This window comes from Rhinoderma darwinii, chromosome 4 (genome assembly GCF_050947455.1).
Source record: "Rhinoderma darwinii isolate aRhiDar2 chromosome 4, aRhiDar2.hap1, whole genome shotgun sequence".
Taxonomy (NCBI): Eukaryota; Metazoa; Chordata; class Amphibia; order Anura; family Rhinodermatidae; genus Rhinoderma; species Rhinoderma darwinii.
Genome location: NC_134690.1, coordinates 330,533,717 through 330,560,992, shown reverse-complemented (window position 1 = coordinate 330,560,992; position 27,276 = coordinate 330,533,717). Strand labels below are relative to the sequence as shown.

Below are 27,276 nucleotides of genomic sequence, written 5' to 3'. Positions count from 1 at the left end.
GTTAACATTTCCAACATGTCTACTTTATGTTTGCATCATTTTTTGAACGTTCTTTCATTTTTCTAGGACGTTACAAGGCTTAGAACTTAAAGGGAATGTGTCGCTAGAAAAAAATTTTTTTTTTTTTTAGTTAAACAATTTGTGTATTTCAAAAGGCCATTTTTTCAGGGACCAGTTCAGTTCTGAAGTGGCTTTGAGGTCCTTATATATTAGAAAATCTCCAGAAGTCACCCTAATTTGAAAACTGCACCCCTCAAAGTATTCGAATCAGCATTCACAAAGTGTTTTAACCCTTTAGGCGTTTCACAGGAATTAAAGCAAAATAGATGTGAAATTGACAAATTTTTTTTTTTTTTTTTGCCGAAATTTGTTTCGAATACATTTTTTTTTTTGTAACACAGAAGGTTTTACCCGAGAAATGCGACTCAATATTTTATTGTCCAAATTCTGCGGTTTTTCTAAATAACAAAAATTCTTTGCGGGCTGATCTAGGAAAAAAATCTGACTCCAGTTTTTGGGGTTATTGTTTTTACAGCTTTCGCCGTGCGGTGAAAACGTTACTTTATTCTGCGTCTCAATACAATTACGATGATACCAAATTTATATATATTTTTTTAATTTTTTTATATTATACTACTTTTACAAAGAAAATTCTAATTGTTAAAATAAAAATTGTTTTGTTTCACCACATTCTGAGAGCCGTAACTTTTTTATTTTTCGGTTGATTAAGCGGTGGGAGGTCTTATTTTTTGCGGGACGAGCTGTAGTTTTTGTTGGTACCATTTTTTGGTACATAAAAAGTGATTCAAAAGTTGTATTACATTTTTTTTGGAGGGCTAAAGTGACAAAAAAAACAGCGATTTTGGCGGTTTAAATTATTTTGAGTTTTTTACGGCGAGTTAAATAATGGCATATTGTCATAGTTCGGCCTTTTACAGACGTAGCGATACCAATTTTGTTTATTTTTTTACATTACTTTAGAAGAAAAATGTGAAAAGGTTTTTTTATTTTAAACTCTCACTACTAATAACTTTAATTCTTCTACACATTTTATTAGTCCCCTTAGGGGACTTGAACCAGCGATCATTGGATCGCGGGTACAATATGCTGCGATACTAATGTATTGCAGTATATTGTTATTTTTATAGGCTTCTGTAACCGCACGATCGCTGTACCTGTCCGTTAGTCCCGGGTGTCAGCTGCAATACACAGCTGACACCCACAGCGTATGGAGCGGGCTCAGCACGTGAGCCCGCTCCATACATCAACCCCCGCACCATGATGATCTATTAAGTCATAGTGCGCAAAGGGGTTAATGCACAGCGGATGGTGTGAATATTGCAATTTTCCACTGATATGCCATTTTAGTGCATAATATCTCGTGCCCAGTTTGTGCCACTGAAGACAAATACCTCATAAAACGTTAAGCGGGTTCTCTCGGGTATGGCGATGCCATATATGTGGCCGCAAACTGCTGTTTGGGCACGCTGCAGGGCTCAGAAGGGAGGGAGGACCATTTTGCTTTTGGAGCGCAGATTTTGCTTGGTAGTTTTTCTGTTTGGGGTTTTTCTGGTATTTCAGTTTATAATGTGAGGGCATATTTAAGCTGTGCGGGGTACATCAGGGCATAATAAGAGGGTATAACAATGCGGTAAATAAATAATAATTCATAGATATGTGGCCGATGTCGCGCTGATAAATGGCGCCCGATCTTATCCGAATTTGGAACACTCTGCACATTTTGTATCGCCATATTCTGAGTGCCAGAACTTCTTTTATTTTTTTCTCTCTTTATTTTAGGGTACATGCGTTTATATTTAATTTTTTTTAATTTTTTTTGGATCACTTTTTATTCAATTTATTTGCAAGCCGGGTGACCAAAAACAAGCAATTCTGACAATGTTTTTTCGTTTATTTTTTGCAGCGTTCACCGTGTTCTATAAATTACAGTTTTACTTTATTTTGCGGGTCGGTACGATTACGGCGATACCATATGTATATAGTTTTTTTTTTTCATGTTTTGCAGCGTTTGCGCAATAAAATCACTTTTCTTATCAAATTAATTTTCTGTCCCGATATTCTGAGAGCCGTAACTTTTTATTTTTTTATCAAAAAAGCTGTGTAAGGGTTTGTTTTTTTGCGTGACGGGTTGTAGTTTTTATCGGTACTATTTTCGGGTACTTGCGACTTTTTGATCACTTTATATTGTCTATTTTGGGAGGGGTGGTGACCAAAAAAAATAGCGTAGTTTTTTATTGATTTTTTTTTTTTTTTGTTGGGGTGTTCATCGTGCGGGAAAAATAACATTATAGTTTGGGTCGTTACGAACGTGGCAATACCAAATACGTGTGCTTTTTTTTAATGTGTTCATTTTTTTTCCTATAATGAAAGTCTTATTATAGGAAAAAAAAGCATTTTTTTTTTTATAGAACTTATAACTTTTATTTTTACACTATTTTTTAAAACATTTTTATTACTTTTTTTTACTTGATCCACTAGGGGACATTTAGACTTGCAGCTTTGATCGCTGCTGGAACACATTACACTACACACGTAGTGTAATGTGTTCTAACTGTCATGGAGACCTTTAAATTCAAGGGAAAAATACTCTTTGAGGCCTCACGCGATAGCGGGCATGGACGGCCGCAGGCCGCATTTTCGTGCCTCACTCCCATACAAAGTATGGGAGCACGGCCTGTAAAAAACTTAGGACATGCTTCATAGTTCCCGGCACGGTTCTACGGCACAGACACCTATCCGTAGTGGTATGGAAAGGTGTCTGTGGCCAATAGAACTGGGCGGGTCCGTAATTGCAGTGTTTTGTTTTTTTTACGGTCGTGTGCATGGGGCCTTACCCACATGGTTTTATTATCCAGGGGTCTAAAAGTTCAGGACAAGGAACTGTAGAGAGAGCCATTGCAGTGGATAGTATCCGTCAGATGTAGGTTGCGAGTGAACCTGTGAGCACATTTGTGTCAAAACTGGTCATTGTCACTGTTGTCTTTTCTGGACTACAGCGTACTGACTGGCAATCTACCTTTAAACCAGGCTCTGTGCAGTCATCTGATGTAGGAGATCAGCCAAGTTGTTATGGGATGTGTTCGATGACTTACTCGTTGACTACTTCCTAGAATAGCCAACAGGATTGTCAGTGCAGCTCTGAACATACCCTTTAATGTCCAGATCCCTGCCGTACTTTAGACCATTCTAAGCCCAGGTTCCCACTTAGAATTCCTTTGCAGAAATTCTGCAACGTTTACGCTGTGCGGACATTCCAAAGCATTTTATAGTAGCAGCAAAGTGAGATTTAGAAAATGTCATGCCCACGCTGCGGAAAAAAAACCTGCAGCGAAACGTTCATAAATGGATATGCTGTGTGGATTATATATAAAATGAAAATAGTGGTGCACAGAACTGGAGAAAATAATGAACATGAAAAAGAACTACTACTGAGCTATGGTGGCATCATCTGGTGACCATCCAGACACACACGTATTTTTCATAAGTTTGGAAAACCCCTTTAATTTCTGCTGGTGAATTTCTTTTTCATTACATGGAGTTCCCCTCCAAATGAACATGAATAGAAGTGACACAAATGTAGATCCCTTTAGAGTAGTATTAGTAAAATAATGATACAAATAGTAATGATGCTATATTTGGCCCCGTCAGGTTCATGCCACAATTGGCAGCTCTACTGTGACTAGTACGTTGAGCGGTGTTCTGAGTTCTTCCCCTTGTCTTTCAGGTGGAGAACTTCATTTTCTTCAAATTGGAGGAACATGTGACGATCTAGATGAAACGGATATCCTTGTTGATGGGTCATTGACAAAGGGGGTAGAGCAGTTAACAGAGGGCATCAAGCCATTATCAAACCCTTCAAGCCCTGGAATCACAGGTAAGTGCGCTGGTATGAAAAGTACCACGTCATAACTTCCATAGTCTCATGGCGTTTGCTGCGCCTGTGGGGGTTGTTTGTTCTGTCTACGGAAATGGATTTCTACTGTAGTTGAAAATGTTTATGTATCTTGTGTATTTTGATCTTTTCCCCTCAGGTGTGGAACTTTTAGTGGAGCAGCCATTCTCCTTGGAAATGTTGACATGCTTAGTTGAACTAACCCGTTTTGAGACACTGATACCAAGATTTTCTGCAACTGTGCCACCGTGCTGGGTGGAAGTTCAGCAGGAGCAACAACAAAGACGCCACCCACAACATTTACACCAGCAGCACCATGGCGATGCTGCCCAGCACACTCGTACTTGGAAACTACAGAATGACAGGTAATCCCCCGCCTCAAATTGAAATAAAAAACGACACAATGTAATTGTGGTCTGTTTTTTTGTTTTGAACTTGGGTTTCAAAGTAAATTGTATCACTTAATATATATATTTTTTCTTTTACTAATTGATATTGATACCATTTTATTTCTACTGTTTTTATTCGCTGATAGAATAATTTTTTTTACAATCTCCTGTGCATGATTATGGGGCAGCCATCTTGCCTATCAACTGTTAACAGCATTTGGAGATCTGCTTTACAGCAGCAACATGAACCTTAGGAGCCTGTAAGGGGAGCGCTGCCCCTGCCTCTCCCCTCTCTTCTCAGCATTGACCAATCACTGCTGAGAGTGGCGTGGCGCTGAGGGGGTTGCAGCACTCACTTCACAAATACACTACACTAGACTATAACTATTAGTCTGCTGTATTCTTTGGTAGCTCCTATTTGCTAAACAGCACAATAATTATTTTGTGCGCTCCTTTAAATGCTGTATCGGACTTCCCCCTAGAAGCAATGCCAATGACACCTTATTTCTTACTGTCTGATTTTTATGGAATCCAACAGAATAAAATCTTTCACGGTTTTCAGGTGTTCCATTTAATGGGTAAGTTAAAAGGAGTTGTCCAGAATTATCAGACGTTCTGACTTTTTTTTTTTTGCCCCCAGAAACTGCACCACACTTGTCTATGGGATGTGTCTGGTAATACAGCACAGCCCCATTTGCTTGAATGGGGATGAGCCTCAGTATAAGAAACGGCCTAAGGCCTGGTTTACACGAGCGTGTGCGTTTTGCGTGCAAATGGCACTTAACAGCTCCGTGTGTCATCAGCGTATTTCATACATGGGGGATATGGGTGTTGGTTCACTTTTAAGAGGTTGTCAACTTTTTTTATTTATAGAATTGGAAATCATACCGATTTCTAATATACGTGTATTTAAAATTCTGCTCACACTTTTTTTTCTAATATCAGTGCAGTTGCCTCATGTCATAAAAAAACAAAACTAAAGTGCGCCGATTAGTCCGTAATAATGCATCCATAGGATAACTGAATAGACTAAATATGGTGGTAGTCATGTGACCCACCACCCACACATCATGTGACCACTGGCATTTAGGTAACTGTCTGGGTTTATATCAGGTAAATAGTAGTTTGAGGAGTGGAACTATTACATGCACAGTGAAGTAGGTTTTTTTTCCCTGCCACCATTATTCCTATTCACTTAAGGCTAAGTTCACACTCGCATTGTCCCCCGTTTAGGTCTCTTCCGTCAGAAGAAGAGATGACCGAAAATCCAAACGGAAAGCATTGCTTCTGTTTGAATTACCAATTCTTTTGTTTCCGTTTGGATTCAGTTTGCCTCCGTTCCACTAGGTTTCTATTTATTTTCCTGTAGACTGCACTTTTGCTTTCGTGAAAAAAACCTAAAACCTAGTAGAACGGAGGCAAACCGAATCCAACTGAAACCAAAGAATTGCCATTGAAATCAATGGTAATTCAAACGGAAGCTCTGCTTTCTGTTTGTATTTTCAGTCATCTCTTCCTCTGAGACAACGCTAGTGTGAACTTGGCATAACACGTGGTTGTGTCCTCTGTTACCCTAACACATGTCTGTTATGTAACCCAATTGCTCATTGAATGTTAGGGGTTAATGTGTGTGTGGGGGAGGGTCACCAGTGACGCCACGTTTAGTCCTTTTCCATTAGCTCATGGATGAATTACACAGGGCTAATCTGTGGGCTATACCATTCTGCTGTGAAGAGAAAGGGGCCTAAAGCACTAGTATAAGAAAGCTATGAGAAGAGAGTTTCTAATACGTGTATATTACAAAACGGCATAATCTCCTATTCTATAAATGAGAAAATAAAGAGGACAACCCCTTTAATTCTAAAACGATGTTGTGATCACTCAATTTCCCTTTGTCTCGTATTGTATTTCATTATCTCTCTTGTATTTTGATGGTTATATTTTTTGCCCTTAGCAACAGTTGGGATGAACACGTCCTTGAACTAGTCTTACCGAAAGCCTGTATGGTGGGCCACGTTGACTTCAAGTTTTTACTGAACTCAAATATCACAAACATTCCACAAATCCAAGTGACGTTGCTCAAAAATAAAGCACCAGGATTAGCTAAAGTTAATGGTAAGATCTCACACTTTCTAATTAACTTGTCCCATAAGAAACCTAACAAACATGTGTACACACGGTCCCAATATGTAGTCCCATTGCTGATTTATAGTAAAGGTGTATGAAGAAAATGTTCAGAAATGTTTGCCATTTACAGAAGCACCAGTGCAGTAGAGTAGGATGGACGGTATAGCGCCTCTGCACTTCTGCCCGCTCCCACTTGGTAAAACCCTGAAAACAATGCAGGAAAGCAAAATTGAAATATCCAGAAGTAATGTGGATTGGGTACATTGTATGTATGTATGTATGTATGTATAGGACTACGTCAATGTTAAACTGAGCTCGTTGTCATTTTTGTCTTCTTATGGAATTACTTCTTTCTATATAGTAAGGTCTAGTAGTTACTGTGGCGATTTGGGTATTTCTATAGTCAGGGCTGATTTACGTCCGTGCAACCCGTGTGATTTTCACGCGTGTCGCATGGACCTATGCAAGTCTATGGGGCAGTGCAGACTGTCCGTGATTTTTGCGCAGCGTGAGTCCGCTGCGTAAAACTCACGACAGGTTCTATATTTCTGCGTTTTTTGCGCATCACACACCCATTGAAGTCAATGGGTGCGTGAAAATCACGCGCACCACACGGAAGCACTTCCGTGGGACGCGCGTTATTCGCGCAGCAGAAGTAAAAAAAATGAATGTAAACAGAAAAGCACCACGTCGAAACGGAGTGTCATTTATGATGGCGGCTGCGTGAAAAGCACGCAGCCGCGCACCATATGAACATGACACACGCTCGTGTAAATCCGCCCTCACACTGTCTAAACCTCTGCCTGTTCTACTTAATGCAGTTTTGGATGGTACAACAGGCATCATGTTGCCTGTAGTATTTCTGTGCATTCTTTTATTGTAATGTGACACAAAAAAAGTAAACCTTTAGCAGTGGCCATACCTAATTTTTTTCTATTAGGAGCTGCACTGCAGTGCTACTCCTGCCTCATAGAGCAGAACTACACAATATGAATAAAGGCCGTTTTGTAGCCATTTATTTATATTTTGTGGTTTACTACCCGCAATACATGGGAGATAGTTGTCTCCGCCAATAGCCAGCTCTCACGACTCCCCCATAAACATGCAAGCTCGTATTGGCTGAGCGTTCATGTTTATTTTGTTAAGGACTGGGAGATTAGTCACTGACACACTGGCAGCACTTACATCCCAGGGCACATGCCAGATCCTTCTACCTGCTGACGTCAATGAAACTGTGGCTGCCCCCATACCGATGAGATTGGTTCTCTAATCCTGACGTTTTATGTTCAGTGACCCTGTTAGGCACTTTTGAGTCTGTTTGGTGGGTGTAATTGTGCCCACTATTAGAACATCATACTGGTTTTTTCTAATTTTGATAGGACTGTCATAGTTACTTCCTCACTTCAAAGGGGTTGACCGGTTGCAGCAGATGTTTTCGTTTGTTGCTTTGGGGACACAGACCATGGGTTTATGCTGTTGCCACTAGGTGGCTTGACACTTTTTTTTTTTTTTTTGTATTATTGAAAGTTATACTATTTTCCAATATACCTTCTGTATTAATTCTTCACGGTTTTCTAGATCTCTGTGGTTATTGAGTAGGAACATTCACTGTTTATGGACAGAATTGAATTCACTAAACGTAGTCATGTGATGGACACACAGGTGCTGGGATTGTTACAGTATGTGTATCACAGCTGTGAAGAAAGTATATTGGAAAACTAACTTAACTATACAAAAAAATTCAATGAACATGCATTAAATTGGTTGTCCGGGCACGGGGTGCTATTTCATAATTATGACCAATCCACTGGATAGGTCTTCAGTTTACGATGGGTGGGCCCCGCACCCATCAGCTGTTTCAGCTGCCTCTGGCACCGTAAGTTATGCAGTGGCCAGTAACTGAGCCAGAAGGCTCCTGTCACAGTAAGCGGCGGTACTGCAGCTCTTTTCCTATTCAAGTGTATACTTCATCTCGGCTATACAGCGTACGGAGCCATCTGCTTCCGACACCGGCCACTGCATAATGCCTGGAGGCAATGGGCTCCTTCCCAGACCAAGCCACTCCCAGTTTTCCTTTAGAAAAGACATAGAGGTGCCATAGATGTGGCAATTTGGTCGTACATGGCTAGTCAGCCAAGCAAAATGCTCAATTTGTATAGAGGACATTCAAATTCCCTTCAAATGTGTGAAACTACCAAAATGTAGTGAACCTGATGTGTCTCCTAATACAGGCTTTACCATTCTAGAGACGCCAGTGGACAGACACATATCCTTTCCTCTGTCCCCAGCCTTCAATGTTGAAGTGCAGAGAAATGGAAGGCCAACTCTGGTGGATCTGAATGAGGACATGCAGAACATGGAAGTGGAAGATTCTCAGTGTAAGTATTTATCTTCGTCTGTAAACCTGATTTTTCCTAAATCATTTTCTGAGATTTGGCTAACCGTTTATTAAGCGGTGCAGATAACCATTTTATAAAGAGGTCAGTTAACATTTGTTTCATTGTCTTTGGACTATTTTGTTGACCCAAAGATTGTAAATATTACACAGTCAATCAACATCTTACCATCCATTACAAGTAATGCAGACTCGTGGTCTTGGCACATGAGTTGCATGTTTGTAGCTACAAATCTTTGAAGTGGGTGCCTTGTGTGGCATCCTGCCAGGTAATTGGTCACTTGCTCTTTTAATGTTAAACGTGACCGTCCGATGTTTTTTGTTTAAAGCGTTTTGAAATATTTTTCCTTATTGGATACTATTTTGTGCACCCTGAAACATTTGACTGGATTATTATATGTAGTTAATTGTATGATTTCTTTATAGCAAATATTATTATTTTTTTTCTTCTTTATTCAGGCCCAAGGTTGTGCCCGTTTTTAGAGGAACACAAAGAAGATATCTTATGTGGTCCAGTGTGGCTGGCGAGTGGTCTTGATCTGTCAGGTCATGCTGGAATGCTGACCTTGACGAGTCCTAAACTTGTAAAAGGTAAGTCTAAAATGACCTCACCCAAGAATACAAAGTATAATAAGGCTCATCAATACTTATTATTGTCACATTTGCCAACCATCGCTCTAATAATTTTGTGGTCAATTTTGAAGTATACTTAAAAGAACTTTTTATTTGTAGGGATGGCCGGGGGCAAGTATCGTTCCTTTTTAATTCACGTGAAGGCTGTGAATGACCGAGGTTCAGAAGACCTTTGCAATGGTGGAACCAGACCTGTTGTTAGGATGCCGTCTTTAAAACCCCAGAGTGTGAAGGGGCACTCTCTAGCTTCATTATTGGCTAAGGTTGTACCAGGCAAGGTATAGAAACTTAACAGATTCATGAATTTACTATTGCTCCTGTTTTTTTCTTTTTTGGTAACTAGAAAATGTCTTTAATAATATTTTTTTTCCTCCTTCTGAAGGACAAATCAACAACAAAAATTGATACTAGCACCTCTTCCCGGAAAATTGATAACCTCCGAGGGTGTGACCTTCTCCAGGAAGTATCTGTCACAATACGTCGCTTCAAGAAAACCTGTATCCCAAAGGAAAGGTTTGTAGTGTTCAGTTTTAACAGGTTTAACATGCGCACAGTGATGGACGCAGGCAGCTGAACAAAGAAACCATAGATGACTTGCAGCTGATTTATAGGGTTTACAGGAATTATAGGGTTTTAGAGTCCCCCTTGAACATGAAGAAGAATAATAAGCTGTTCAGAGAGTGTGACTATAAGGGTTATCCCATCAGGCCTACTAGCACATACAGACTTTATAGAGAGGAAACCCATTAGCCGGAGTGTAAGTGCAAGGAGCGCCTCTCTTTGGACGACCCAGCATAAAGGCATCAGCGTGACTTATACAGCCAGACGCAGGATTGTTTTGGGCTGATCTAGGACACATACATTGTTTTTTTTATTTTTGATTGAAATATGAGTCAGAATAGGAACAAAGACAAGGAGGATATCAAGGGAGGAATTGCTTGGTAACCAGGGAAGTTTTCCCTTGTTTGGGGGATATCTATGTTTAATGTCCTCACAATGCAGAACAGAAATTTGCTGTGATGAATTCGACTTGAAGTGTATTTTCTTTGTTCAATTTTTCTGATTTAGAGTTCAACGGTGCGCCATGTTGCAGTTCCCAGACTTCCATGAGAAGCTTCTGAACACTCTCTGTAAGAAGACAACTGATGGGTTAGCTACGGAGCATGCACAAAGTTTGGTTCTGGATATTCTTTGTTGGCTAGCTGGTGTACATTCGAATGGACCGGGCAGGTAAAGTGACATTTAATTTGACAGGACATTTCTATCCTTCAGGTCTAAGGGAGATGAAAAAGATGACTTTGCATAGTTCATAGGCTCTGAACAAATGTTGAATGGACTAAATAGTGTAGGCTCGTGTAGCATTTACATACACAAAATAATCGACAGACTTCCAAGTGTTGGTCAGACTTTTGACAAACCGTTTCTTGGTGATTAGTAATCCCTATGTGGTCTGTAACTATAAATGTTTATCATTAGATTTGTCTTATCAGCTGCAATGTTGGTAAAAAAAAAAAGTTTTTATTTTTAAAGCTGAACTAATGGTCGCTACTAGACCAGTAATAAATGTTTCTACTGACCTTTATCCTCTTAGGCTACATCCAGACGAGCAGGTCCGCGCGTAAAAAACGTAGCGTATTTCATGGCAATGCAAGAACTTGTCTCTCTTTTTCTCTCTTTCTCTCTTTCTCTCTCTCTCTCTTTTTCTCTCTTTTTCTCTTTCTCTCTTTTTCTCTCTATTTTTCTCTTTCTCTTTTTCGCTCTCTTTCTCTTTTTCGCTCCCTCTTTTTCTCTTTTTCGCTCTTTTTCTCTCGCTCTTTCTCGCTCTCTTTCTCGCTCTCTTTCTCGCTCTCTTTCTCGCTCTCTTTCTCGCTCTCTTTCTCGCTCTCTTTCTCGCTCTCTTTCTCGCTCTCTTTCTCGCTCTCTTTCGCGCTCTCTTTCGCGCTCTCTTTCGCGCTCTCTTTCGCGCTCTCTTTCGCGCTCTCTTTCGCGCTCTCTTTCGCGCTCTCTTTCGCGCTCTCTTTCGCGCTCTCTTTCGCGCTCTCTTTCGCGCTCTCTTTCGCGCTCTCTTTCGCGCTCTCTTTCGCGCTCTCTTTTTCGCGCTCTCTCTTTCGCGCTCTCTCTTTCGCGCTCTCTCTTTCGCGCTCTCTCTTTCGCGCTCTCTTTCGCGCGCTCTCTTTCTTTTTTTCAAAATGGGTTTTCACGCACCCATAGACTTAAATGGGCGACTAGGTGTGCAAAAATGCACCAATAATGGACATGCAGTGAGTTTCACGCAACGGACACCCGCTGCGTGAAAAATCAGGCATGTCTAAATAGCCCCATTAGTATGAATGGGTCCGTGTGCTGTGAGTGATTTCAACGGACAAGGAACATGCTCGTCTGAATGAGTGTGCTGGACACGATCATTGTAGACTGATCAACATCTCAAAATCATTTGAAAATGTATTGTTCCTGCTTGAAAACGTTAGTTGATTGGTGACGGCTGGAATGAGTTCATTATGTATGCTGTATAATCATCAAGTTATTTAACGTTTCGTTTCACTCATACGTGGCTGATCGTAATCGCTTGAACCATAATGGCCTAGTAAGCTCAATGCTTATTTCCAATTGTTGAGAGATATATATATATAATATATTTTATTTTTTTTTTTATTTTTTTTTATCAGAAGGATTTTAATAAAGATTTTCAGACATTGAGAAAATGGAACATCCCCCTCCTCCCTCCCTGATCCCTCCGCTCAAGGGAAGCTGCCATATAGTCTAGTTCACAAACTTTCCTATGTCAAAATGAAGATGTTTCATTGTCTTGAGTCAGTTCTTCATATTCAATCTTTAAATTGCTATAGATTAGGGTTAGGCCTCATTCACACGGCAGGGTTTCCTGGCCGGGTGCCGGCCGTTCATAAATCGGCCGGCACCCGGCTGCATTAGGAATAATAGACCCCTAATGGGGCTATTCACACGACCGATTTTTTTGACGGCCGGGAAAACCGCCCGTCAAAAAATAGGACATGCTCTATTTTCGCCCGGGTACCCGGCCGCCCGGCTCCCATAGAAGTCTATGGGGCCGGGTAATACCCGGCCATCACCGGGATGTGTCCCGAGTGACGGCCGGGTTTTCCGGCTCTTGCGCTCTATCTCCTCCTCCTCACAGCGCAGAGTGCATGTGAGGAGGAGGAGTTGATGCCATTCTGACGAATGGCATCGCTGTACACGGTGGAAGGGAGCGCTGCGCTGGCTCCCTTCTGCTTGTTTTAAAAGCGCCCTGGGCCGGCGACACCTTCGATGGCGCTGCTAGCAGCTGCTGCTGCTGCTGCGGCTGCTACTACTGTAGCGACGCCACTATAGCAGAGCGGGGAGGTATCTCCCCGCTCTGCTATGTGCTAGCCGCACTTTAGCTCCTTGAAGGAGCGGAATCCCCGTGTGTTCAGGGATTCTGCTCCTGGACAGAGCGCTTGATGTCTCTGTCCATATCTGGGCAGTGACATCAGGGGAAACTCCTGAAGCGGAATCCCCGAACACATGGGGATTCCCCTTCAGGAGTTTCCGCTGATGTCACTGTCCGGATCTGCCCGGCCCGGCACGGATGCATAACTTTATGCAAACCGGCCGGGCAGAATGGCCGATTTTACCGGCCGGCACTCGGGCTCGGACGCGACCCGGTCGTGTGAATCCCGCCTTAGGAGTTGAGTCTTTGTATAATTTTATATTTTTGTTTAACCTCTTCAAAACTCTACCTTTATGTGACGGTAAAGAAGAATGCCTTGGTAATACTGTTTGGTGTCGTTTTTTTAATTTTTTAAGCCAAAGCCAAGAATAGATATAACTGAAAGGAGAAGTATAAATCTTTCCTTTATACTTTTCCTTCTTTTTTGTATCCACTCTTGGCTTCGGCTCAGAATACTGCATCAAAACGGCATGTGTGAATCCAGCCCTACAGTTTTAAGGTATGCTTTTCTGTAACCAATTACTTTTTATTTTTCTAGCTTACGGGAAGGAAAAGAGAGCTTGTTGTCTAAAACAAGGAGATGTCTCTCTGATATTGTGCGCACATGTTTTTTTGAAGCCGGGAGAAGTATTGCTCATAAATGTGCCCGCTTCTTAGCTCTCTGCATTAGGTTTGTATATTCATTCATTCATTCCTACAGAAAAAATTTAAACAGGGTTGACTGCGGAATATGTTTCATATGAGTTGTTTTAACAGTGTTCGTTCATATTCTATAAAAGTAGTTGTCTTGTCGGGAGGCTTCAGTGTGAATGGTATCCATTGCTTGTGCCCTCTCCCGTTATTTCCAAGTAATCACCAATGAATTTGCAATACCATGTCTCTTACATTACTGGTAAACCTTTTGCTCCAGGCTGCTTGCTTCATTTCCTGAAGTCCTATAAGCATATTTATTCTGACCTCGGTCTCCTGACTAGGCCTAAATACTTATGTAAGTTGAATGCAGGGGTTTCAGACACTATAGCACAAAACTGTGCTTGAAGTAATCTGAGATAAAAGCAGAGTAGTGTTTGTAAAAACAAACTGAAGTACCCCTTTAAATTTCAATGATGATTGACAGTTATGAGAGGTGGCGATTTTCATACTTTATCAAAATTTAAAAATGTCCCACCATTTTACAACTATAACTTTTTGAATGTGCCATGTATAAATGATATCCTGGATTCAAATGTTCATATTCCAGATCATATAGATAAATAGTATGCGACACAAATGTAAAGGCAACAAAATACTCTGGTTATATTAGTGATGTGAACCTTGTATTATTTTCTAACCTGTTAGGATATATGATTTGAAGGATTGTGTTATATTTGCTTTTTCTCCCCTCTCTGAAGCAATGGAAAATGTGATCCAAATCAACAGGGCTTTGGATATGTTCTTTTGAAAGCTTTGTTGGAAAACATGATTTACCTACCCTCTGCAGCAACTGGAGGTACGTGTGGTATTTCTCGTAGTGTCTAATAGCTGTAGTAAGACTATGCTCCAGGTTTCTATACCTTTTTTTCTTATTTTATTTTTTATTCTTGTTTCAGGAGCTGTCTATTGGTACTTTGTCTTGTTAAATTATGTTAAGGATGAAGACCTGGCAGGCTGTAGCACCGCCAGTGCATCGCTTCTCACCGCTGTGTCCAGACAGCTGCAGGACCGGCTTACACCTATGGAGGCGCTGCTTCAAACTAGGTAATAAACTTTATATACAGTAACTAATAACATTTTCTATCTCAACAGTATTATAGTTTGTAAGCATCACTATGGAGCAGATTTATTAAGATTGGCGTTTCATATGCCAGCTTTAATAACCATTTCACTGGAGTAAGTCGAACGCCTCTTAATAAATGTCTCACCCCTTTCTGCTGGCCACAATTGTGGCGTAATGACCGCGCCCCATCCACCCCCCATTACATGACATAAAAAGTACATATTCCCCTCACTTATCCTCTTTTCTCCCACCGGGTCTCCTCCAGCTCTTTACTTATGCTGCAGGTCAAACATGGTACTGATGCCAGGCAACGTCCATACCTATCTGATGTAAAAATGGCAAAAGATTGCGAATTATGGGCCATTTTGTGACACTTCTTTGCCAGATAACCAGCAAAGAAAGGTTGATAAATCCCCCCCCCCCCCCCCCACCCTGTGCGTGGCTACCATCAGCAAAGTTTACGTCAATTATTCTTTCAGTTGTCCCGGTAATTAGTTAACAAGCCGTAATAAGAATTTATTAAAATATGTGTTTTATGAGACTTGATCAATAGGAATTTCAATTTCATGTATTTCAATTATAGATATGGACTGTATAGTTCTCCTTTTGATCCAGTGCTCTTTGATTTGGAAGTCAGCGGCTCCTCATGTAAAAACATTTACAACAGTAACTCTGGAATACAGTCAGATGAAATTGACCTGTCAGATGTTCTTTTAGGTAAGTAAATCAGTAACAGAATTTTTTTATTTAAATATAAATTTTTGATATTGCAAAGATACTACAGCGTGGAACACCTTTAGTTATTTCTGAGTGCTCTAATTCCAAAGCTCCCATATTAAGTATTCGGATCCTTAGGCCCTGTTCACACTGAGTTTTTTTTGCAGGCAGAAAATTCTGCCTCAAAAAGTTTGTAATTTTGAGGCAGATTTTGATCTGCCTGCATGCCGTTTTTCCCTCATGACCATTGAGCGCCACGGGTAAAAACGCCGCAAAATACACTTTCTCCGCCTCCCATTGATGTCAATGGGAGGTGAGAGACCTAAACGCCTGAAGATAGGGCATGTCGCTGCTTTTTCCCGCGAGCGTTTTTTTTCGCTCGTGGGAGTAAAACTCCTCCACCTTCCATTGAAATCAATGGGAGGCTTTTTTGGTGCTTTTTCCGACGCGGTTTCTGCATCAAAAAAAACCTGTGTGAACAGGGCCTTACTGTATGTAACACTCCTACATTAATATATAGTATTTGGTAGAAATGAATAAACACACGGTCAAAACGATGTCTGCTCAGTGGGACTTGCTGGTCCAGGAATTCGGAAATTAAGAGACATACCAGAGGAAATTTAGGTTCACAAAATAGGAAAGTCGTATAAAAACATGTATGAAAGGGTTATTAGTTCTCAAGATTTGACATCTTAACTCCATATAGTGGTAATTAAGACTATAATCACTTTTAGTTGTTGGAGGCTCCAAATGGTGCCCCCCCCCCCCCCCCAACGTAAATCAGACTTGACGGCAAAAATAGCGTCAAAACTACAGAACCCTTATGGACCACATTATAAGTCCATGGGGTTCATCAGGGACCTCATAGAAACCATCCTACAACAGACCTGGGACCGCATCGTGGCTTCCTTTATGAACTTTGTTATGCTTCATGTATGAAGATGTTTTACCATGAGCATAATAATCACACCATTATTTAATGTGACTATAGTTAAACTGTGAAGATGTTTAATAAGGGAGGTGATGATTACTCTTTAGTTGGTTTTAGAAAGTGGAATACATTTTTGAGACTAAATACTGTAAATATTGGAATAATCATGACTTTAGTGACTTGTTAGGAGCTGACTACATGGTGCTCCGGTTGTTTACCCATGCATTTATCCATTTTCCTCAAAGGCAGCGGAAAGGTGAATAGCAGCACCGCTGCAGAGGGCAGCTTCACTTCTCTGACTGGGCTGCTAGAAGTTGAACCTTTGCACTTCACTTGTGTTTCGACAAGTGATGGAACCAGAATTGAGAGGGATGACGCAAGTACGTTTACTGGTATATACAATTTTTTTTCTTCTTATTCAAACGTTTAATGTCACACCAACATTTTGACAGTATTTTAGCGGTTTACCAAAACCTACTGAATATACAGTTATATCATCAATATGGGCTTAAAGTGCAGACTCTCAGCTTTAATTTGAGGGTATTCACATCCTAATTTGAGGAAGGGTTTAGGAATTACAGCTCTTTAATATGTAGCTGCCTCTTTTTCAAGGGACCAAAGGTAATTGGACAATTAACTCAAAAGCTATTTAATGGGCTGCATGGGCTATTCCCTCGTTAATCCATCAATTGAGCAGGTAAAAGGTCTGGAGTTGATTCCTGGTGTGGCATTTGGAAGCTGTTGCTGTGAACCCACAACATGAGGTCAAAGGAGCTCTCAATGCAAGTGAAACAGACCATCGCTAGGCTGAAAAATAAGAGGAAGAAATCCATCAGAGAGAGAGCACCTGTACCAGAATGATGGGAGGAAGAAAGTATGGAGAAATTTTGGAACGGCTCATGATCCAAAGCATACCACATCCTCTGTAAAACATGGTGGAGGCAGTGCAACGGCATGGGCATGCATGGTAGCCAAAGGCACTGGGTCTCAAGTGTTTATTGATGTGACTGAAGACAGAAGCAGCCGGATGAATTCTGAAGTGTTCAGGGATATACTTTCTGCTCAGATTCAACCAAATGCAGCCACGTTAATTGGACGTCGCAGATGGACAATGACCCAAAACATACTGCGAAAGCAACCCAGGCCGAGTCGATCACCAGATCTCAACTAGATCGAGCTGCATTTCACTTGCTTCAGACAAAACAAGGCGGAAAGACCCACAAACAAGTAATAACTGAAGACAGCTGCAGTAAAGGTCTGGTAAAGCATCAAAAAGAGGAAACCCAGCGTCTGGTGATGTCCATGGGTTCCAGACTTCAGGCAGTCATTGCCTGCAAAGGATTCTCTACAAAGTATTACATTTGTTTTTTTTTTTACATATGGTAATGTTAATTTGTCTAATTACTTTTGAGCCCCTGAAATGAGGAGCCCCTGAAATGTGTGTATATGTAGGGATGCATCGAAACTTCGATACTTTGCATCCCCAAACGGTTCGATACCGTTATTTCATTTATTTTGATACTAAGCTGTGCAGCCGCACAGCTAAGTATAGTAACACATGAATGTATGAGAGCGGGGCTGCAGCTGTATATTAGTCATTGCCCCCAGTCCTGACAAGTGCGCGCTGTCAGGATGATGCAATGCGGCCAGCACTGCACTAATGAGTGGCGACACTGAAGACAGAACATGGCGGGCGCACTACAAAACACCCCCATGTTCTGTCCTCAGTGCCTGAACCACCGCTCATTTAGTGCAGCGCTGCATCTCATGCTGACCACGCGCGCACTTATGTCAGGAGCGGGGCAACGGCCGCAGCCCCACTCTATAACGACGGAGATCAGAGAAACCTCTCATGTCCGCCGTTATTTCCCTTAGGGCTGCGATCAAAGCTGACTGCAGCATTAAGAGGTAAATGAGAAAGGGGGGATGCCCTTTGATTCGCGTCACGGGCAATTCCCGTGACGCGATCGAGAACCAGACCATATATGGGCAGACAGCCCAGGGTCCATTGAAGGACCCCAGGGCTGTCTTACCATATTTCCTGTTAGGACATACCCAAGTATGCCCTAACAACTGCATATGTACGATCAGTACACAGGCTAATGTACTGGCATATATCTGATATATGCCAGTACATTAAAGTTTCAAAATAAAGTAAAAACAAAGTAATATGAAATAATAAAAATGACACCTTTTTTTTTTTTTTTTACAATAAACATTAAAATAAGTTTCAATACATAAAACATGCACATATTCGGTACTGGCGCGGCCGTAATAACCTTCACAACAATTGTTTTGCGTCATTTATGATGTGTACGCTGTGAAAAAAAAAGAAACTTTTCACTTATTAATGTAAGGCACGAGATTTGATGAATTTAACCTCCATGTGCCTCACATTAATAGTAATTAACCCCATCATGTACCTTACACATTAACCCATTACGACTGAGAAACATGATGGGGTTAATTACTATTAATGTGAGGCACATTCAAAATTCATCACACCTCGCGCCTCACATCAGAAAATGGAACAACTTTTTTTTATATTTTTATTACTGTTGGCAAAGTATTGAATTGGTATCGAAATCGCAATACTACACAAAGTATCGGTATCGAAGTCCAAATTCTGGTATCATGACATCCGTGTGTGTATATGTGTATATTATACACCATGCGGAATACGTTGTTTTATACATGGTAACCTACGAGGAGACATTTGCCTCTGAATGCCTATACAGTAGCATATGTCGGAGGTAAACGTTGGGAAAGCCTCGTGATGTGTACCACCAGTGTACACTACAAACTGCAGTGTTAAGCGACCCTCAGCCAGAAAATTCTGAGAAATTGTCCCAGGTAGTTCCATGTATTTTGATCTTGACTACGTATATACTGCACGTAAGTACAAAGCGTGTAGTGAGGAGTATGCAATGTTTCGTGATTTATTTTAAATGTCTGTATTAAGATTTCTGTACAAGGGCAAATTTCTTTACATAGTTGTTTCCTTTCGCCCTATGCCAGTGAGTACGTTTGGCGTAACCCCAGCAGTGGGCGGCTTATCAGCTGGTACAGTGGGAGAAGCATCGACCGCTCTGAGCTCTGCAGCTCAGGTTGCTCTACAGTCACTCTCTCATGCCATGGCCTCAGCCGAACAGCAGCTCCAGGTACTGCAAGAGAAACAACAGCAGCTTCTGAAGCTTCAGCAACAGGTGGGAGGACGTTTCCCCACGTTCACTTTGAACACCACATGCTGAGAACCTTGTTCAAAATGCCATAAAATGGTCATGTGTTTACGTGAAATGTTTTCTGAAGGTTACCATTTCACAAACCTACCAAAAGATTATTCTAAAATCAAGCTCTTAAGAAACGGTGAATGTGAACTTGGTGAGCATGGTGTGTGGGGTTCCTTCATCTCATCTGCTCACTCAGATTTACTAGGGGCCTCTGAAATGATCATCTGTGGCCTGTAAAATGCACACTACCTTAGACACTGGTTTAGACCAACGCTTATAGCACCACTATATACTATCCGTAATCTGTGTGCAGTGTTCATCTCAATCTTTATACCAGATAAGGAAAGCGTGGGATCTGGATGTTATCTTGTACCATTAAAATACCTTTGTGCATTGTAAGATGCCCATATAAGATCTTTTAGGGCTCTTGAGGTTTTCATATTTTGGTTAGCTGTTTGTATTAATATGTTTGCTTCTCTCTTCACTCTGTAAAGTAATTCCGTATAGATATATTTAGTGTCTGGTATCTATTTAAAAGATATAGACAGAGGGGCAGTAAGCGGCTTCCAGACATCTGGCAGCGCTCTTCTCCTGGGGGAACAAAGATTTTTTTCATGTTATTCAGCGAGCCTAATTCTCGTCAGGGGACAGTCGGGCTGTGCCATACACGTCATATAGTTAGCCAGATCCGCCAATATTTATGTCATGTGTATGGCCAACTTTGGGCTCTAGCAATGCTGAAATGTGCTGGCATTGGGAGTGTCTTGGCACCATTACTACATGCACCAGTAATGTTTAACTATAGTAGTTAAGGAGATCGCTTAACTCTGAAGTTGTCTTTAAAGGGGTTGTTCCACTAGTAAATATTAGGCCTTATTGACACGAACGTGTACGTTTTGCGCGCGCAAAAACCGCAGCATTTTGCGCGCGTTGCAGTTCCGTGTGTCATCAGTGAATGGTGCGTGGCTGCGTTATTTTCACGCATATGCCATGCTTATGACACGTGGTTTTGATGATTAGAAAAATAAATGAAGTACTTTTATTTTTTCCTTCATTTCTTTATCTACTGCTGCGCGAATCACGCAAGTGCTTCCGTGTGCCGTGCGCGATTTTCACACACCCATTGACTTCAATCGTGATGCGCGAAAAATGGCCAAGTATAGGACATGTCGTGAGTTTTACGCAGCGGACATACGCTGCGTGAAAATCACGGACTGTCCGAACGGCCAGATTGACTAACATAAGTCCGTGCGACGCGCGTGATTTTCACGGACGTTAAACACGTTCGTGTGAATAAGGCCATATATATATATATATATATATATATATATATATATATATAGATATATATTGTACAGAGCAGCCAATAGAGTGAGTTTGTCTGGGAAGGCGTAAAGTCTCTGCTGTAGCACAGCAGTATAGTTCAGCAGAGTCCTTCTTTTCAGCTTGTAATTTAATAATGGATAATGTTGTCATCTACCAGAAGTTGCAGGAGCCTGATTCTGAGAGCCCCCCCCCAGCAGCACAGATTAGTAGGGGGACACACGGAAGAAAAGGATTGTGAAAATTGCATTTTTATGCTAGAAACACTATTTTAAATCCGCTATTAACAGCCTTTTAGGTCTTTTGGTATGAAAATGATTAGTGGGATAACCCCTTTAACAGACATATTCAGGCAGAGAACAAAACCAGACACGTCGGGTACTATGATATGTACACACCGAATAATGTGGTGTATTGAGGCAGATTTGCTTAAATGGTCATTTCCAAGATGAGAAATGGGGATTTTAAACTTTTGAGCCATTTGGATGTGCACTGTAAGGTCCCTTGCACACGGCCGTAGCCTTGTCACGGCCCGTGATTACAGGTACGGCCGGCCACGGACAGTCACCCGCATTTGCGGGCCGTGCTCCCTCTATAAAGTATAGGAGCATGGTCCGCAAAATAAAAAAATAACACATGTTACGCATTCTACGGCCCGGAGGCCTTCCAGTAAATATACGGGAAGGTGTCCGTTGGCCATATAAATGAATGGATCAGTATTTTGATCCGCAATTACGGTCCGTAATTGCGGATCAAAATTACGGTCGTGTGCATGGGGTCTGAACAATTGAATTAAAGCATAATTTGACAAGTAGCTGCTATATTTTATAGCAGCTTAAAAGGACACAATGTTTAAAATCAGTTTAGTGCTTTACGAAGTGTTACCAGTGCATGAGATATTGGTTTTTTCCCAATTCAATAATTCTCTATTCATTTATTTTGTCTTCTGCTGCTGTAACGACTTTTGGAGGCAGTCCTATTGTGAGATGGATGTGCTACAGTATACGGCTGCTAAAATAAGTGGGGGCAAAAGAGTCCGTATTCTCTACAGAAAGGGGATGGAGAACTGCATACACAGGCTTCTGTGTGTATAAGTTCTTACTTGTATCACTGGTATTAACCTTTAATTCTCAGTCTTTGCAAGCCCCACCACGCTAAAAACAAAAAATTACTCAGTCTGCAAAGCTCAATAGGGAGATGTGGGGAGGTGTCAGCCTATTTAGTGTGCCCTAGTGGTCAGTGTTTGAACTGGGATATTTCAGAATACATTTCAAGTAAATAATAAGTAAACACAACCAAAATAAAATACAACAATGTTCTTCTTAAAATTTTGTTTGCAATTTTTTTAAATTTTTTTTTTTTATGGTAGATTCCCTTTAACATAAATACGATTTTCAGTACCTTCACAACACTTCATTTATATCCTACGTTAGAGGTTAATGCTGGGAGGATCTACTGATGTATACCTCCAACGGTAGGCTGCGACCTAGCCCACTGTATAAGCATGTAGTGTGATATGTCACCCATAGCCTCCCATTGTGAACACAGACTATAGGCCCTTTTACACGGTCAGATGATCCGCTAAACGAATGCTTGTTCCCAAGCAACAGACAAATAAGCAAACGTTTGTCGGCAGCAAATCCCCCCATGTAAACGGGCTGTATTGCCGACGAGATTCAAACTATATGACGACAAACTATCATATTAATGTAATGTAAATGGAACGATAGAGTGCTGATTGACGTGTTAATCGACGCAGGAATTGTGCGCATATGAAAGGGTTTTTACCCTGTCCTTTCACTCTGTTCTGTCATTTGCTTACACTTTTCCTTTTGTTTCTTATCTGAGGCAGTACAAGATCTGACATTGGGTTTAATCTCCTGCCTACTAGTGATAAGCTGACAGCTCACAGTTTTAGGGCCCATTCACAGTAACGTGAATAACAACCATGTGCTACGCATGTAAATCATGCGCAGCACACGGACCCATTGATTTCAATTGGGCCGTTCACCCATGCGTGAGTTTTCACGCAGCGAGAGTCCGCTGCGTGAAACTCGCTGCATGTCCTATATTGGTGCGTTTTCATGCTCTTACACGTTCATTGAAGCGAATGGGTGCATGAAAACCATGCACCGCATATGAATGCACATCCGTGTGCGGTGCGTGATTTGCGCGTCCATGCCATTGAAAAAAAAAAAAGGTGCTTTGCGAGTGGGTGAATAACTTGTGCCACTCACAAAGTACACTGATGCATAACGCAACACACGCGCGTTTTTCACACGTGTGAATCTGATACGCTTGTATGAATGAAGCCTTACTGTAGGCTGTAAAACGCCTTTGTATCTGCAATGTAGTATGTTGTTTACTAGGCCATATTCTTTACTGTAGCATATTTATATCCCTCAACATTCATAATTATTGCAAAACAAATGGAAAACCCCATATCCCCCCCCAAACAAAATTCTTTAAACCCATAATGACCGCCAATACGCCTTTTTACAGAGGTCATTAAGGGTAATTATGTCCAAGCGCTGCCTTTTCGTGGCGCTGTGTCATAAGCTGTCTAAAGGCGATCAGACTCCTACTTTAATGGCTGAGATCGTGGTACCTCCGATCTCAACCGTTTAACCTCTTAGATGCCGCGGTCAATAGGTTTCAGAGGAAAGGGGTACCACTGTCAACCCATCGTCTGCCCCGCGACATAATCGTGGGGTGTGGATTGTTTCTATGGCAGCCGTAGGCCTAATAAAGGCTCCCAGGCCTGCAAACAGTGTATGCCTGTAGGGCCCTGCCTGAGGCAGAGCCTTATGGAATGTCTGAAAGTTTTACACTGACTGGCATATAACAATGCAATAATACACTGCAATACAGAACTATTGCAGTGTATTATAGAAGCGATCAAATGATCGCATAGTGGAGCGAAGAAAGGTAAAAAATAGATCAACAATGTTTTAAATAAATAAAAAAATTAACACACTTTTTCCCCCTGACAAAATGTTTTATGAAAAAAATAATAATTTTAAAGTCACACATAATTGTTATCGCACTGTCCGTAACGACTCAAACTGTAAAACTATCACATTATTTAACCCGCTCGGAGGGAAAAAAATCAAAACAATCCCAGACGTGCTTTTCTAGTTGATTATCATTGGGGGACACAAACCGCGGGTGAGCGGACAAATTGTGGAACAAGTGGCGAGTGCACCTGACGCATTTCTGGCACATCTCGTGTCACGGCACCTTTTTTCCTACTAGTGCTGCTATACGTGGGCCGCCAGACAACCATCCACTAGCCTCCTCTATTCCACATCCCCGATTTTCCATTTTTCTTTATTAGCAGTGGGCTCCCGTTTTCCTGCTCTCTGTAGGGGCTGGACTTGCGCTTCCACTTCTTGCTTGGTACTTGGCCGTTATGTGACCACGGGCAACCAATCACTGTATTCAGAAGTGGTGGCTCCTCTTCTCCTGCTCTTTGCTAAACATAGACTAGTCAGGGATACAGCACACAGGACCTCTTGCAAGGAGCTGTTGGATCTAGTTTCAATCTGTACACTCTGAAAATGGGTAGAATGTGCCATTGGTACCCCGTACTTTTCCTTTTTATCCCTTCTCAGACACTAGGCCAGTAAGCTATGGTATCGGGACGTATACCTAGAACATCCTAGGTACCCAGGCAGCCATTACTCCTTTTTAAGGGTTTAGCCTTGCCTTTTGCAGTATCTTAAGTGGATTCATATTTACTAGTCTACTCCCAGTTGTTACTGAGGAACAAGGTGAACCCCTATACTGCCATATGAGACACCAGAGGCGAATTTTCCCGATCGGTACCTTATGTACCTCACTATGCCTGTTCCACGTGTAGCACAAAAATTCTCATGTGGTCAACGTACTCCTCTGTGCGATGCATGTCTGGGTACCTAGGATGTTCTAGGTATAAGCATCCGTGGATATCCGACCTGTGGCTCAGCCGTCCCCAGAATTGCCCACGCAATAGGCTTATTCCTTTACCAGGGTCGTCGGTGACCACTCTGTCACCTAGTTCATGATGGGTATATTGGTCCGCCTCTCCGACCATCACTTTTCTCCATCCCAGATCTCCCAAACCTTTTTCCACTCACTTAGGCTACATTCAGACAAGCGTGTCCGATTTGCGTGCAGCGTTTTTCCTACATTCATGTCCGTGTGCCATCAGTGTGCTTTGCGCGTGGCATGTGTTTTGCACTTATTTATTTGCAGTTCTCTGCATTTCTTTGTAACTGATGCGTGAAACATGCACAGCACACGGACGAGGAACATGCTCGTCTGAATGAGCCCTTAGAGTTTGAAGAAGTAGTATCCAAGGAGTGGAAACATCCCGACAAGAAATTTGATTAGACCTCTTGTGGATTTTAAGTTTTCTTTTCCAGAGAATATTTCCTCTAAATGGGCAAAGTCCCCTGCTGTGGACCCTCCTGTCTCTAGTCTGACCAAGACCACTATTGTTCCAATGGCGTTCTCTGCCTCTTTCCGTGGTCCCTCTTTCCAGGTGCCTCCTTTAAAGCTACTGGCTCGGCTTTGAGGCCAATTTTCGCTTATACATGGGTCAGTAGAGCCTCTACTGAATGGGTTTGCCAGCTCCATCAAGGCCTGCTCTCTAGGGCACCCACTGAAGAGCTAGTAGACCACTCGCCAGCTTCCTAAGGCAGCAATGTATATGTGGGAAGCCTCTCTGGGTGCAGGTCGCCTTGTGTTTAAGCCACATCTGTTGCATGGCTTAAATTCTGGTCCACTGACGCCGCTTCAAAGCGCTACTTGGCTACTCTTTCCTTCACTGGCTCTCATCTCTTTGGGACCAGCTTGGACAAAATCACCTTGGAAGCCACAGGTCAGAAAAGGACTCGCCTGCCTCAAACTAAGGTTAGTCATTCTCCCACTCCAAGGAAACCAGTAATTTGTTTTCACCACTTTCGCAAATGCCTTGTGTCACGGGCAATTATTCCACCTGGACTCAAAGATTTAATTTTACTTAAGACCTGTTTCTCTTAGTGCCCCTGTACTCATGCTACTAGCCCTGCAGCTGGTAAGACCAATTCCGGCTGAATATGCATCCCCACTCAGATCTTGGATGTAGGACAGACATCTGGCTCCCCCACATCTCGGGCGCCTAGTTGTGAGATGTTGTCTCCTCCGAGTATAAAATCTAATTTGTGCGTTTTCCACCCGACTGGTTCTTCCAGTCTACACCTCCTACATCGACTACCAGGGCAGATGCCTTTTTTTTTTTTGAGGCAATAGATTCGCCATTCAGTCAAGGAGCCATTGCCCAAATTCCCCCAGACCGAAAATTCCTGGGGTTTTACTCCAATCTTTTTCTCGTTCCCAAAAATGAGGACACTGTTCGCCCCATCCTGGACCTCCAACGGTTAAACGCTTTTGTCAATATCTGTCTTTTTCCCCATTATCTCCCTCGGGTGGGTTACCATCTCCTTGGAAGTGTGTAACGTCCTCTCTTTAGGGGACATCAGGGATGCGTACCTACACACCCCCATTTCCCCATCCCACAAGCGAATCATGCACTTTGCAGTTCTCCCTAATCACTACCAGTTTGTGGCGCTCACTTTTGCCCTGTTAACAGCCCTGTGATTCCAGCTATCCTCGTCGCTCAGGAATGGCCGCTTCATTGTTGGTACGTCGATGTGTTGGTCCTGTTGGCTGACATTTCCCACTTATTTTTCTGGCACGATCTGCTCCCTCGGGGGGACTCTATTCCACCAGAATTTACAGTGTCTTTGTTTAACAGAGATGTTGAAATTAAAGTTCTTATCACAGAGGGTGATTCATAGCATGTTGAAGGCTCGGAAACCTTTGTCGGCCTGCATTTATCACCGCACTTGGAAAACATATTTGCAATGGTGCGAGGATCGGCATTTCTCTCCCATGCCTTTTAGGAGGAGTTGGATTGGGTTCTTGCCCTCAGCTCTCTTAAAGGGCAAGTATTCACGTTGTCCATTCTCTTGAACAGACCTCTGGCGTCTAAATCCAATGTCTGAATTTTATTACAGGGGGTTGTCCATTTTGTGCCCCGCTATAGGCCCCAACTGTGTCTTGGGATCTCACCTTCGTGCTCTCTGCGATGCAGTCGGCTACGTTTGAACCTCTTTGAGACATTTAATTGTGCCTTCTCACCAGCAAGGTGGTATTCCTTTTGTGGCTGTGACCTCCATCCAGAGGATTTCTGAGCTGAGGGCCCTGTTTCGACAGCCGCACTATTTAGTTCTCCACCACGTGAGGTCATGGGGAAAGAACCCCCATTCCGGATTACGGTACGTTCCATTAGGGCCGTTGATGCTTCCTTGGCTGTGAAAGGGTGTTGCTGCACATGTTAACCAAGTTCTAGAGGGTACATACTATTGCGTCCGCGGATGCTTCCCTCGA

At 42.1% G+C, this 27,276-nt stretch overlaps 1 protein-coding gene across 8 annotated transcripts in view; it reads left to right on the top strand.

Annotated features, from left to right (window-relative positions):
- Positions 1-27,276, top strand: part of BIRC6 (baculoviral IAP repeat containing 6) — a 237,943-nt gene that overhangs the window by 52,225 nt on the left and 158,442 nt on the right. For 4 of the 8 annotated variants that reach the window (XM_075862825.1, XM_075862829.1, XM_075862826.1 and 1 more), the window contains exons 11-24: positions 3,746-3,895; positions 4,053-4,278; positions 6,257-6,417; positions 8,661-8,807; positions 9,284-9,415; positions 9,557-9,735; positions 9,840-9,970; positions 10,526-10,687; positions 13,444-13,575; positions 14,297-14,394; positions 14,495-14,642; positions 15,245-15,378; positions 16,555-16,701; positions 19,328-19,515. In XM_075862825.1, coding sequence (XP_075718940.1) covers positions 3,746-3,895; positions 4,053-4,278; positions 6,257-6,417; positions 8,661-8,807; positions 9,284-9,415; positions 9,557-9,735; positions 9,840-9,970; positions 10,526-10,687; positions 13,444-13,575; positions 14,297-14,394; positions 14,495-14,642; positions 15,245-15,378; positions 16,555-16,701; positions 19,328-19,515 — 2,135 coding nt within the window. The remainder of the gene's footprint in view (positions 1-3,745; positions 3,896-4,052; positions 4,279-6,256; positions 6,418-8,660; positions 8,808-9,283; positions 9,416-9,556; positions 9,736-9,839; positions 9,971-10,525; positions 10,688-13,443; positions 13,576-14,296; positions 14,395-14,494; positions 14,643-15,244; positions 15,379-16,554; positions 16,702-19,327; positions 19,516-27,276) is intronic. The other 4 variants (XM_075862831.1, XM_075862830.1, XM_075862828.1 and 1 more) reach the window with 3 other exon arrangements.